At 33.6% G+C, this 14,098-nt stretch overlaps 2 protein-coding genes and 1 pseudogene across 3 annotated transcripts; 2 read left to right on the forward strand and 1 right to left on the reverse strand.

The window, feature by feature from the left end:
* Positions 1 to 1,135: 1,135 nt before the first annotated feature.
* Positions 1,136 to 6,641, forward strand: LOC113853644 (probable inactive ATP-dependent zinc metalloprotease FTSHI 2, chloroplastic). Of its 2 annotated transcripts, none has more exons than XM_027484132.1 (11): positions 1,136 to 2,621; positions 2,894 to 3,066; positions 3,355 to 3,456; positions 3,543 to 3,707; positions 3,854 to 3,994; positions 4,407 to 4,565; positions 4,725 to 4,810; positions 5,041 to 5,119; positions 5,512 to 5,634; positions 5,907 to 5,963; positions 6,065 to 6,641. In XM_027484132.1, exons 1-11 carry the CDS (start codon positions 1,253 to 1,255, stop codon positions 6,278 to 6,280), a joined length of 2,670 nt encoding a protein of 889 aa, XP_027339933.1. In that variant the 5' UTR covers positions 1,136 to 1,252; the 3' UTR covers positions 6,281 to 6,641. The 2 variants fall into 2 exon arrangements, with proteins under 2 accessions (XP_027339933.1, XP_027339934.1); XM_027484133.1 differs by having other exon boundaries at positions 5,540 to 5,634; positions 6,065 to 6,614.
* Positions 6,642 to 7,550: 909 nt separating this feature from the next.
* Positions 7,551 to 9,168, forward strand: LOC113856009 (early nodulin-like protein 1; the record flags this gene model as incomplete). Its single annotated transcript, XM_027487632.1, has 3 exons — positions 7,551 to 7,564; positions 8,258 to 8,448; positions 8,789 to 9,168. Coding segments are annotated over 3 exons (585 nt in total), but the record flags the coding sequence as incomplete, so codon positions are not given.
* A 2,040-nt stretch (positions 9,169 to 11,208) lies between these two features.
* Positions 11,209 to 13,907, reverse strand: LOC113856407 (annotated as a pseudogene).
* Between the last annotated feature and the right edge of the window lie 191 nt (positions 13,908 to 14,098).

Genomic DNA, 14,098 nt, shown 5'->3' on the forward strand with positions numbered 1-14,098 from the left:
ATTGCACATTCACGATGCACTTATAAAATGAATTAAAAATAAAATAAATTAAGAATTTAAAAATATTTAACCATAAAACATATTCATAAAATATACTTTAATAAAAAAATTTTGCTAATCTAAAATAATGTAATTTGTACATAAATTTATACGATTTGTACAACAATTGAATGCAATATAAATTATACGTTAATGTAAAGCTACCGAATAAAATAAAAAATATATTTCCAATGATTGATTAAATACTCAATTAATTAAAAATAAATATAATTTAATTTTTAAAAGTAACTTTAAGTTGAACAAGGTCTATGATATCATATTTATATAGAATTTTATAATTTTATAGTACGTAAACATAAAAAAATACCCCAAAAATAATTAAATAAAATTTAATTAATTAATAAAATAATAATGTAATTGATTTAAAAATATGAATTATTTTTAGAAGAGATTTATATTACACAAGTCTTAAAATAACTAGTGAAGTATATATTTCTAAAAATTTACCAATGCAAAATAAAAAAAGATAACATGAAAATCTGAATCAGACAATGTTTACCATATATAATAATACTAATTACGATAATATTATCAATAATAAAATAAAATAAGGGCTAAAGTTATAATTAGACACAGAGGATTATAAAATGAGTTATTGAAAGAAAAAAAAGTAATAAATAAGTAAAAAGATACAACAGAAAAATAATTAATAAATAATTTTTAAAAAATAAGATAAAACTTAGCGTTCAGAACAAAAATAAATTACAAGGAGCAGAGTTTTGAAAGTGTAAATTTGTTGACATTAACTGATATATCTGGTTCAATTCTTAAAAGCGTAGAAATAGTATATAAACCTTAACAAGAAGAAGAAAACATAATTTCATATTTGTATTTAAAAACAGATAATAAATTTATGGAAGATATTTTTTAAAACAAATTAACCGGAAAATAGGTTTCTAAACAATATTTTGTGTGTAAAGAAAAATAATAAATAGTAAAAAAAAGATATATCTGGTTATCATTTTTGGGTTTAGGCCTGAGCTTGCATTCAACATGTCCGAGGCCCATTTAAAAGTCCACGTTAATTTTAAAGTTAATTTTTAATAAAAACATTTACATAAAAAAAAAAAAGGCACTTATCCGAAAACAAAGAGTAGCGTTGTGAAGTAGTTCTTGTTCTTCAGCTTCGTCGCGTGATTTCACTCCCATTTATGAAAATGTGATTTGACATTTGTCTCACACAATATACTCCATGGCTTCTCATTGCCTCCTCCGTTATCTTCCTTCACCATCTTCATCTTCATCTTCCATAAACCCCAAATCCAAAAGGTTTCTGAAACCCCCATATTGCCCTTCCATCTCCTCGCGAATTCAAACCCCAGAACCCGACAATGACGACCACGACGACAAAACCCCCAACAACCACCTCAATTTCCTCAAGCTCTCCGTAACCCTCACCATCATATCCGCTTCCCTCCCACAACCTGCCGTCGCCGCCGCCACTAAGGGAAAGAAACGTGCACCCAGAAAACAATCCACCAAAAAACTCGAAGCTCTGTCGCCGGAGGAGCTGAAGACTTGGACTGAGGGGCTTCCTGTTGTCTCTGATCGTCTTCCCTATAGCGAAATCCTCGAATTTAAGAAGAATGGGAAGCTCAAGCACATAATCAAGCCTAATTCTTCGAAATTGAAGCAACGGGCTGAAGCGGTTCTCGTGGTTTTGGATGACTCGAGAGTGGTGAGAACAGTGTTGCCTTCGTTTGAGAGTCACAGCGAGTTTTGGGATTCATGGGACGAGTTAAACATTGATGCTTTGTGTGTGAATGCGTATACACCACCCATTAAGAGTCCAGAGTTGCCTCCTCCTCTGCTTTTGGGGATTTGGGTGCCCCCTTTTGTGAAGAGCCGCTTGGATTCGCTTTTACAAAAGAGGGAAATACAACCCGTTAAGGAGTCTAAAAAGGCCGCAGAGTTGAGGCAAGCGAGGTTGGAGTTGAAGAGACAGAAGGAAGAGGAAATGAGTAGGTTGAAGGAAGAGAGGGAGGAGTTGGCGAGGAGTATAAGGCTTCAGAAGAAAGTGGAGGAGAGGAGAAGGAAGAAAGAGATAAGGAAGAGGAAGTATAGGGAATCATTGCAGGAAGCAAGTCATAGATACGAGAGAATGGCTGCTTTTTGGTCTAATATGGCAAATGATGCAAATCTGGCTAATGCACTTGGGGTGGTTTTCTTCTACATTTTTTATAGGACTGTGGTGCTTAGTTATAGGAAGCAGAAGAAGGATTATGAGGACAGGCTCAAGATTGAGAAAGCTGAGGCTGAGGAGAGGAAGAAGATGAGGGAGTTGGAGAAGGAGATGGAGGGGATTGAAGACGATGATGATGAGAGTGAGGTGGGGAAAGGGGAGGAGAATGCTTACTTGAAAATGGCAAAGCAGTTTATGAGATCGGGAGCACGTGTTCGAAGAGCACAGAACAAAAGGCTTCCTCAGTATCTTGAGAGAGGGGTGGATGTGAAGTTTACTGATGTTGCTGGGTTGGGTAAAATTCGGCTTGAACTTGAGGAGATTGTCAAGTTCTTTACCCATGGAGAGATGTACCGAAGGAGGGGAGTGAAAATACCAGGTCTCATTAGCATAACCTATGATAAACACTTAACAGAATAATTTGAATGAACTAACTTAGCCTTATGGAAAACTTAATTTATGAAATTTCAAAGGACAGTTTCATGAACTATCTTTGGCATTTTGGCAATGTTCTGCTTACATAAATATTTAATTATTTTGTTGTATTTACGTAGTATTTCCTTTATCTAATAAAAAAAGTAAGGAAGAAATATTTGATTTTGCAAAGATTTACACTTGACTTACTGAAGGTTGAATTGGTCACTTAACCAGGTGGGATTCTTCTTTGTGGCCCACCTGGAGTGGGAAAGACATTGTTGGCAAAAGCAGTGGCTGGCGAGGCAGGGGTTAATTTCTTCTCTATTTCCGCTTCACAGTTTGTGGAAATATATGTTGGTGTTGGGGCTTCTCGTGTCCGAGCACTTTACCAAGAAGCGAGGGAAAATGTATTTGATTTTTTTGCCTTTACATTCTGCTGTCACAATTTTTCTTATTTGCTTAAAGTAATATTATAAGAGTTTCATTCTTGCAACCAATTTCTACTTATAACTTTGTTTTGTCAATCAGCATATGAACTTGACACATTCTGTTTTTCCTTATTATATTTGCTTCAAGCTGATTGCAGTTTCTTTTCAATCATACTACATTTTCATTTTAGCTCTTGAAATTTATCTATTTCTCCAGCTTCAGTGTTTGCATCTAATTGGCAGCCATTTTTATATTATATCTTTCAGGCTCCCTCTGTTGTCTTCATTGATGAGCTAGATGCTGTAGGAAGAGAGCGTGGCTTGATTAAAGGTTCAGGTGGACAGGAACGTGATGCTACTCTTAATCAGGTTAAGCATTACAGTACTGAACTTCTTTATTAAGTAAAATTTTGTGTATATATTGGTTGATGTTTCTTATTGACTGAATGCTCCAGCTCCTGGTGTGCTTAGATGGGTTTGAAGGAAGGGGGGAGGTGATCACTATTGCATCCACTAACCGACCAGACATTCTGGATCCTGCACTTGTGAGACCTGGCCGGTTTGATCGGAAAATATATATCCCCAAGCCTGGTCTCATTGGCCGCATAGAAATTCTGAAGGTAGTCACTCTTCTACATATTTTCACCTGCATGTAGCATTCAGTATTCACTTTATTTCGACCCCCCCCCCTCCAAATAGTTATTGACTTGTGGCTAACAGCACAAAAAGTAGTTTGCCTATTCAATTTTCCCCCCTGACGTGATAGGTCCATGCTCGTAAAAAGCCAATGGCTGAAGATGTGGATTATATGGCTGTTGCTAGTATGACTGACGGAATGGTTGGTGCAGAATTGGCCAACATAGTTGAGGTTGCTGCCATTAATATGATGCGTGACTCAAGGACTGAGGTAATACCTCCAATATACAGTAAGCTTGTCTTTGCAAATTGTTATTGTTCAGGTATTTCCTTATCTGCAATTGGTATATACTTTGTTGCATTGTGTATGCATGCTTGATGCATTCAATATCGTTAACACTTTCTGAAATCAAGCATGCAAATAAAAGCAGTATCTATCTGACTATGAAGGCATCTTTCATTGAATAATATATTCATTTGTTTTGTAACTCTTAAAGGATGATAGAGGATGCAAACAGTTTCTGTGCCTCCCCAATGAGAAATCTCTAAATGTGGCACTTGAAAAGTTGCATGCATATATACAAAAAGGAGAAAGAGGTCAAAGGAGGAAGTAATAGGAAAGGGATTTACTAGTTGCAGTAACGTGGTCACTAGTAGTTCATTTCTTCTTTTCACTGTTTCAGATTACTACTGATGACTTATTGCAAGCTGCACAAATGGAAGAAAGAGGAATGCTTGATAGAAAGGAGAGGAGCCAGGAGACATGGAAACAAGTAGCTATAAATGAAGCTGCAATGGCTGTTGTGGCTGTGAATTTTCCTGATCTAAAAAATATTGAGTTTGTAAGGACTTTTAACTCTCCTCTCTTTTTGAAATTTAGTTGTCATTATGTTTATTCACATAAAAACAAATTTTTCTCTTATTTAGTTCTATAAATGTTAGTCATCTGGCTGTTACTGACATTAAATTTGATCTTTTAGCTTTTTATTGCTTTGATGTAGGTCACAATTGCTCCTAGAGCTGGTAGGGAATTGGGTTATGTTCGGGTGAAGATGGATTCAATCAAATTTAATGAAGGAATGCTCACGTATGGATTCTTTAATTAAACCATTACTCCCGTTTTTTAATAAATATATTTATCTATTGAAAAATGTCCTCCGATGAAATGCTTGTCTATTTATTCCTATCAATTGATGATAATGTTTGTAAATTAATTTGATTTAAATTATTTCTTCTTGATCAAATTGGCTTTACAAAACTGTGTTTGATGCCTCCCATATTTTTTATTCTGAACTTGTAACTAATAATATCATGCAGTCGACAATCCCTCATCGATCATATTACTGTTCAACTAGCTCCCCGTGCAGCTGATGAACTTTGGTTTGGTAGTGGTCAGGTTAGAGACTATTTTTATTTGCTTTCTACTATTTTCCATATTCTATTTTTCAAATTTATTTCTAACGTTGTGTATGTTTCTAGGGACATTTTGTACTTCTGTGAGTGGAGTTACAAACACGTCCATAAAATTTCTAAGAGATAAGAATGAAAATAAAACATAAACAATATACGGAGTTCTGTTTTTCTATATGGCCAATGAAATGGCTATTTTTTTTTTAAGTTCTTCATGATTTTGTTTATTATGATTTATTGTAAATTACAGTTTTTATGTCAGTTCCATTGTGTACACAAGTTATCTATGTCAAATATTTAGTTTATGTTTGATGATGGATATAGATTAGTTTAGACTGGTTATGCAGAAATATTTTAATTTAATTTGCAATGTTTCAGTTGAGTACGATATGGGCTGAAACTGCAGACAATGCTAGGTCTGCAGCAAGGACATTTGTTCTTGGTGGGCTTTCTGAGAAGTATCATGGAATATCCAATTTCTGGGTGCCCGACCGAATTAATGTATGGATTCTGTCTCAAGATTTGTTTTCTCATGATGTTTCTGATACGTAGGCTTGGCATCAAATTAAAATTGCAACTATAAGTTGAAACAAGAATTCCTTGTATGTATCTTGAATAAACGAGATTAAAGAATGTAGACCAATAGGATACAATGTATCATATTATACCGTCGCGAAGCAGAATAAAGTTAAGCACTACACACTTGCCATGCCATATCTTTGGCAATGACAACAATTAGCCAACTTAACGGTTTCATGATATTTCATTGTCAGGAAATTGATTTGGAAGCAATGCAGATTCTCAACATGTGTTATGAACGTGCAAAAGAGGTATGTCTTAATGGAAAGAAGGATTAAAGAACTTCATGACCTCGTTATGCATGACTCTTGATTGATTGAATAAAAATTCACAACTTTGTTTTGCTTATCAGATCTTGGAGCAAAATAGAACGCTGATGGATGCTGTGGTGAATGAGCTTGTTGAGAAGAAAAGTTTAACCAAACGAGAATTTTTTTGTCTAGTAGAGTTGCATGGCTCCCTAAAACCAATGCCTCCCACTATACTTGACATTCGGGTTGCCAAGCGTAGGGAATTCCAAGAATTGATTAATAACGGAAAGGGGTCAACTCTAAAGAGCCAAGCTTAAAAATTTCAGGGGCTAATGTCCCATCAATTTTGGGAAATTTTCTACTATATGCATTAAAGTGTACCTAATTACTGTATTATATTCTTTACTTCAACACCGGCGGAGTATAGACATTATTTTGTTGGGTCTTTAGGAGAGGATCCATACATATTTCCTAGATTTTCTTAACTTGGGAGTTAAATTTCATGTTTCCCAATCTTTGCTGGAAAGCCATGTTACAGATTGAAATTTTCTTTTGCAGGGGGAGGTCATTCCTGAGTTATTGTTTAACTACCTCTAATCTCTGGACTTCGAATTACATTTTATGTTCAAAATAATGAACTAGTAATTACCTAAGCACATGATTTGGTGCGATTCTTCGGCATTTAAATTTATTTATATATTGTAAAAACAGCTATTATGATAAGATGGATTGGTACAAGTTATTCATTAAAAAAGACGAAAAGAAAAAGTGTAATATCAATTGATGTGCTCGGACGTGTATGATAAATTTATTTCGGAATAACTGAGATGTTTGAATAGAACAATTGTTTTGAAATTACACGGGTGTAAGGTGAGTAATAAAGGTGACTTTATTACTGAAATTTTCTTTTATACATAAGTATTGAAACTTAAAACTTTACTTACTTGAGATTTTATTAAAGGAATATTGAATTGTTTATCACTTGTATCAATTTTTATAATAAATTTTAATTTAACGTAATTTATAATAAATTTGTTTATATCACCAATAATATAAGTGAATTTAAATATTTTAAATCTTAATAATATACAATATAAACTAATAATTTTGTTAGTGTAATTTTTTAATTCAAAATATATTTTAGTGTTTGAAGTACATATTTAAATATATAATATATTAAATTAATTAATAAAATAATTTAAATGAATACTTTTTAAATTTAAATAGAATTTAAATTAAAGATACAATTTTATTTTTATTTTAACTTACAAGCTAACTCGAGAAGTCATTAGATGTTTGTAAAAATATTTTCATATAATTTAATCATTATTTTTAATATTTGACGATGATTTTTTTTGAATTTTTTATCATTTAAGTATAATTTTTTATTTAAAGTACATTTTAGAGTTTGAAGGATATATTTAAATATATAACATATTAAACTAATTAATAAAATAATTTAAATTAATATCATTAAAATTTAAATAAAATTTGAAATAAAGATAAAATTTTATTTTCAATTAAAAGATATAATACTTACTTACAATTTAATTAATATTTTTTTTAACTCAACGAATTTTTTTAAATTCTTTTATATATAAATATTAATAATTTTTTATTAAATTTTGTTCATAACAATTTTGTTATCATCATTTTTAACATGATATAATCATTAATTATAACAAACTTGTTTTAAATATAATTTAAAAATAATAAATATGAATTAATTATAAATATTCTAATAAATTTGTCCTATAGTAAATTTGTTTGTGTAATATTTTTTATAATGACTTTAAATATTCTAAATTTTAATAATTATAGACTTTATTATAAATATATAAAATAATATATAAATTTATTATTTATATATAATATTAAATTTAAATTTTAAAAATAATAAATTTTGTTATAAATATATAGAGTAATGAGTATATGATTTTAAATTTTTTAAATTTTAATAATTTTAAATTTTGTTATAAATAAATAGAGTAATAAATAATTACTGTAAATAAATAAATTCAACATGAACTCGCTCATTCATTGCCTCGTTGCAACTTATAAAATATAACCGCCGTTACTGCTCCCACGTTATCCCCGAAACTACCCACTAAACCCTGTCACGCCGCACCACTCAAACCCCACTTTTTCTTTCTAAATTGACCACGTGCTCTCTCACATATGTATATATACTCTTCATACAATTGGCATTGGGTTACAACCATTTATATTGCTTCTACATATTGTGTCAAAGAGAACAAAACAACCATGGCATCCCATATGGTTGTCCTATGTACTTGTCTGATCATTTTCTTGGCTTCCACGAATACTACTGTTGAAGCTGCCAGGCACTTCAAAGTTGGTGGTCAGTTTGGTTGGCATGAACCTCCTCTCAACGAAACTGATTTTTATAGCGAATGGGCTGAAAGGAACAGATTTCAAGTTGGAGATTTTCTGGGTAACCTGAATCAGTTCACATGCCATATTTTCACTGCTATTTAATAGTTACTTGTTGCATTCACTTTGAATATCAGTGGCTCTTGTAGTAACTTATGGTGCAGTTAAATCATCCATTTATTTATTCAATTCAATGAGTACAACTCAGCCACATTTTTTGTGTTACATTTAATAACATATGATTTTTCCAAAACAAAAAGTGGTAAAGTGAACTCTATGGTAATTGAACTAGTTTAAATATACGTAAGAGTGAACTATATCTAGTATCTGTTGAAAACTCAATTCTATAATTTGGATACTTATAGACGGTGGAGCCTATGGTTGGATTGGTTTCTAAGGAATGGGAAAAATATGTCATAATTCATGAGTTCTTGTTTATGCAGTTTTTGAGTACCAGAATGACTCAGTTCTTAGCGTGGAGAGATGGGATTACGTCGATTGTAACTCAAATGACCCTATCACTTCCTTTGACAATGGGAAGAGCACTTTTAATCTTGACAGGCCTGGAGCCTTCTACTTCATCAGTGGAACTGGTAATCACTGCAAGAATGGGCAAAAATTACTTGTGGAGGTGATGTCCCCACATCCAATTCCAAAATCTCCACCCTCCATTTCCCTTCCACCTGAAGGCTTTTCAGCAATGGCTCCTTCACCGTCTTACAGCTTGGAGGCTTCGGCTTCTGTGGTGCTTAGTTCAATTTCTATGTCTCCTTTTGTCACATTTGGAATTGTGATGCTTTTAGCATCCTGAACGACTTGTAATGGTTACAACGGGGAACTATTTGTTTTTCTTTTGTTGATTGCTTTTGGAATCTGAGTTATTTAGGTATTATCAGTGGAACTATTTTTTCTTTTTCTTAAATTTTTCTACCAGTCGTTTTGATATCATTGTGGTCTTTGTATTGTTTTCATGCACATGGCTTGAATTTCTCTCATGTAACTGTTTGCTTTCCGATTGAAACATTCTATTAGTTTGACGTGTGATCTAAGACCATTCATCTTTGAACTTCTCTCTCTCTCTCTCTATATATATATATATATGCATAGCATGCAATTCTAAATAATTCAACATTCAAAGTGCATTATTCATGCTCTGGAATCTGCTAAGAAAATCATTTAGTACATGATTATGATGTATCCGAAAAGTTAAAACTAGAGTCCTACACATATCATTGTTTTAGTTTGTAGGCGTTCCTTTTCACCTCCTTTGCATGCATGGCAATAGATGACAACGGAAAGACACACAATAGATATTAGGGGCCTATTTTCTGATGCGCAATCTCTTCAACGAGGAAACTGGTAAATATTTAATTTAAGCATGTCCAAAAGGGGCTCATAGTCGTTGAATTAACTATGCGAGACCTATATGTGGATAGACAGTGGTCATGGGTGTCACATAGAACCATGTCAAAGCTAGTAAGGCCAAAGGACTCACATTTGGTGCCACTCTCCTTCCAAAACCACGTATACTCTCTCACCCCATAAAACGGTAATAGAAAATATTATTTACTTTCTTATATGGTAGAAACTTCTTCGTGGCATTATATCTATATATAAATCATCTTGAATTCAAATTTTGATCCAACACACTGTTGTATTAGCAGAGTTTATTTTATTTGAATTTGAAATTTGTTTTATTTATTCCTATGAAATATTTCTTTTTTAATTGGTCTAGTGGCTTTATGCCAATATGCAGTAGTTACTGTGTATTTATCTAGATTTACCCCGAGTGTGTTATTGAGCGTTGCTAAACAGCACCAAAGAATCATGCATTTTGTTTTACAATGGTGGCAATGAGATTTATACGAATAACTTCCTGCAAATCTTCCCCAAGCCCTCCACTATTAATCCAATTTTAGATGCTAGATCTTAGACTTCTTGACATGAATGGAAGAAAATCTACTTCAATTAAGTGATTTATTAGATAAAAACAAAGGGGTTCTCAATTCCAAAAAAGCTATAAGAAGGAGCCATTGAACAGTTGGAAAAAGCCCTAATCCGCTCAAGGAAAAGTCAAAATGGAAGCATATCAGTTTCAGGTGAATGGCTCGTTGGCTACTCAGTCAGATGTAACAATAAATTTTCATAAGAGGAGATGAGATCATTTGAAAAATATGACTGATTCTTTGCTTGGGTTATAGGTCATTCGCTCAAAGTTTTGGTTTCAAATACAATACTTCAGCAACAAATTCAATAAATCCAAGTAGTGTTAGCTTTTTTTATTTTTTTTTCAAGGGAGTGTGTGCAAGTTATTTATTTCAAAGAATAGATGGGATTCAATCAACAACATTTTTTCCGTTATAACAAAAAGAAAGTGCATAATTTCACAAATTACTTTTAAATCAATTAAATTTTCCTAAATTAATAAGAAAAAGTAACCATAGCATTTTATGCTTCATTGATCAATCACTTTGATAGTGAATTTAACATTAACGAACAACAAATAGAACAAATCAAGAATCTCACATTTGGCAATTCGTAGATTCAAGTGTCACTCGTACATCTCTTTGGATTGAGGTTACAAGAGAAAAATGAAATATATAAAATATTTTTTTATATTCTTGTGACATGTAAATTTTGTTTTTAACATTCATAAAGTTGTTTTTTTATCATTTTTCCATTATTATTACCCTCGTGTCTGTTTCAGAATTTGTTGTGTCTGATTCTTTCTGGTGAAATAGTATACCAAAAAAATATTTATATGAACAATCATTAACATATTTGTACAAGTGGTAGTATGCACCTTTTTCCAACACATGACACAAACTTTCCCTTTGGAAGCCAAAAATAATCAGTATGAATGATAACCCTGAAAATAAGAGCTCTCAAGATCTGAATTTTCACTCTCTTTTTCGTAGTCTGCAGCTCCATCCCCACTTTCCTTTTCTGCAGCTCCGTCCACACTTTTCTTTCTTGACTTTCTCCAATTTGATTTTCTCAGCGAGTGCTCAACCAGCATCACACTGAGACATATGAAGATTGTGCCCAGAGAGCCACCACCTAGTGCTAGTAGCACCACAGATAGCCATTGCATCCCTTGACTATGTGGCAAGATCACCCATGTGGCTGCAACATAGCCAGTTGCCATAAATGCCACAGATACCCACATGACCTTGTGAGCTATTGTCAATAGTCTTGCATGTGACTTTCTTTTAAATGGAATGATACTGACAAGAACAATGACTATAGATATAGAGGTGAATAGTGCTATGTTGTTGCTTATTGCAAAGACCTTGAAGGCTGTTGTTTTACCCATTATTGACTTACCACTCATTTCTCCTTCTTGGTACACACCACCAGGGGGACTAATACCAGCAGAAAAAGTGACTGTTGCAATCAAAATAGCAACTAATACTATGGTATTCCTGGCATTTAGTATTGCCTCTTTGTGCATCTCATAATACTTACTCCTCTGAGTACAGAAAGGTAGATTTAGATTTTCCATTTTTCTTTTGCTCTGATGCTTTTGTTTTCCTGAACTGATTGGGGAGAAGTAATGTGGGTTATAAGTTCCATTCTTAAATCTCTCACTTACTTGAGGCTGAGGTGATCTAGACTCAATGCTTTTGCCAACTTCTGTTGGGTTTGTACAACATAAGAAATCATGTCATTGGGCATTTCCACTTGGTTAAGCATATGCATATACCTCCATGACACAGAAAAGCTAGATGCTACAGGAGACGGAGAATTGGCCTTGTCTACTTCCTGTGAAAAAGAAGAATTGATGCTTCTTTTACCACCTGCTCTGATAAAAGTGGCTTGTAATTGCCTGTTTTCTGCACTGTCCTTAGCCTGGTCAAGGATGTCAAGTGCTGTGGTCCCTTCACTGTTCCGAGTATTAATATCCAGCTTTGTCTTGTTGATCAAGAATTCTGCCATCTTCAATTACCATTAAAGTATAAGTACAACTACAGACATATGGGATCACATTCAAAACCAATGGGCTGTCAATTTTGATTGGCTTATACGATAATTGTTAGAACTCATTGCTGTATAATTAAGCTCGAGCAACATTTCATCTCAAAATCAATAATTAAATGTATTGAAAGAGTGAAAGTACTAAAGCCATACTACACATAGGTCATAGACTTGATGTCTTGTTTACTCATATTTTCTCCTGATTTTCAAAAAAGTAATTTTTTTTAATAGGTGTTTAGGAACATGTTCGAAAACTTGTAAACATGGATGCAATGCAGAAGTTACAACTAATAGCATTGAAGTAAATGTGACATTTAAAGCCAACATGCTATTCCACGGTACTGAGTTTATATTCACAACTCACATTAATTGCTCACCTTATGGCGCCCACCTATAACGGCAAGATGTAAGACACTGTTGCCATATCGATCTTGACAATGCAATAGATTGGTCCCATTGGAGACATGCACCAAGAATTCCAAAGCATAATAGCATCCGTATCTCACAGCTAAATGAAAAACTGTCTCTTCTTCTCTAGTGAGATGATGAAATGATACAGCACTGCTTGACACAAAATCTTCAAGGATTGAGACTTTCCCATTCATTACTGCCAGGTGCAATGGTGTATAGCCATTGCTGTTGTATAGTAAAGCAAGATTTGGATCACGTCTTAGTAGGATCCATGCAATCTCTCTAAGTCCTTTATTACAAGCATGGTGCAGTAGCGAGTTCCCCTTGTCATCAATCACTTGAACAAGCTCTGGCCACTTATTCAACAATTCTCTAACAACATCTGCACAGAAAAATCAATATCTTAGGGGATTTTTTATGTCAACTGCTTAAAATTTTCTGCCCATAAGGTTCTTAGTGCTTGATGATTAATGTGAGTTAAGTCGGAGTTGACATGAATGCAAAGGGGAGTCCTCATTTAAATAAATAGTTCAAAAAGCATGTAAACTTAATGCCTATTTTTGTTCAGCTTATTTTAAGGAAATAATTGTTTATATTTGCCAACGTCATAACACAACTTTTGAAAAACAAACACTTATTTCTTTAAAAATATTCATTTCCAAACATTCAATTCACTAAATGGAGAAAATTATTTTATGCCCACCCACCTGCGTGCCCTCTTGATGCAGCAATGTGTATACAACTTTGATCAAACCCTGCTGCCTCTAGCCCCACCATTTCAGATTGATTCAGCAGGAGATTCACCATGTCAAGATGACCATGGCTGCAAGCCACAAAAAAAGCACTTTTACAATTCGGATTAAGCTTACAAGCAGCTGAGGGATTGGCATCAAGCAGCATCATTAAGACCTTAACATTCTCTTGTCTGCATGCTTCATGAATTGGAGTCTCCAGCTTTTTGTTCTCAGAAAAAACCATGTCAGGGCACAGTCTCACAATCTCAGACACTATTTCAGTGCAACCAAACCGAGAAGCAAGGTGTAATGGAGTGCTCAAGGAAGTAGGTGTTCTTTGATTGAGAAAATATTCATTCTCTTTAACTAGGCTTGAAAATGTGGTTATGTCATTTTTCCTTATTGCATAAAAAAACTTTGGATCCATATTGTGAACTTGAAAGTCCTTGAGGCTGTTAGATACAATTAGAGAAAGGCTCTGCCACCCCTTTATAATAGGTTAACAAACACAATAGTACCTTACTTGCAGCAAATGCTTGGAAAATCATTGTAGGGACAAAGTACGTGACTTTTGAGCATGTAAGCGTGTGCAACTTTTATGCGTTTAAACATTTGTGA

The sequence above is a fragment of the Abrus precatorius genome, unplaced genomic scaffold, assembly GCF_003935025.1.
Source record: "Abrus precatorius isolate BTA unplaced genomic scaffold, Abrus_2018 Scaffold11, whole genome shotgun sequence".
NCBI lineage: Eukaryota > Viridiplantae > Streptophyta > Magnoliopsida > Fabales > Fabaceae > Abrus > Abrus precatorius.

What these genes read in the sequence shown, in the direction of transcription:
- LOC113853644 (XM_027484132.1), top strand. Translation starts at nt 1,253, where the DNA reads ATGGCTTCTCATTGCCTCCTCCGTTATCTTCCTTCACCATCTTCATCT. An exon ending in ACCAAGAAGCGAGGGAAAAT is followed by an intron (nt 3,067 to 3,354) that starts GTATTTGATTTT and finishes TATATCTTTCAG; the next exon opens with GCTCCCTCTGTTGTCTTCAT. An exon ending in GTGATGCTACTCTTAATCAG is followed by an intron (nt 3,457 to 3,542) that starts GTTAAGCATTAC and finishes TGAATGCTCCAG; the next exon opens with CTCCTGGTGTGCTTAGATGG.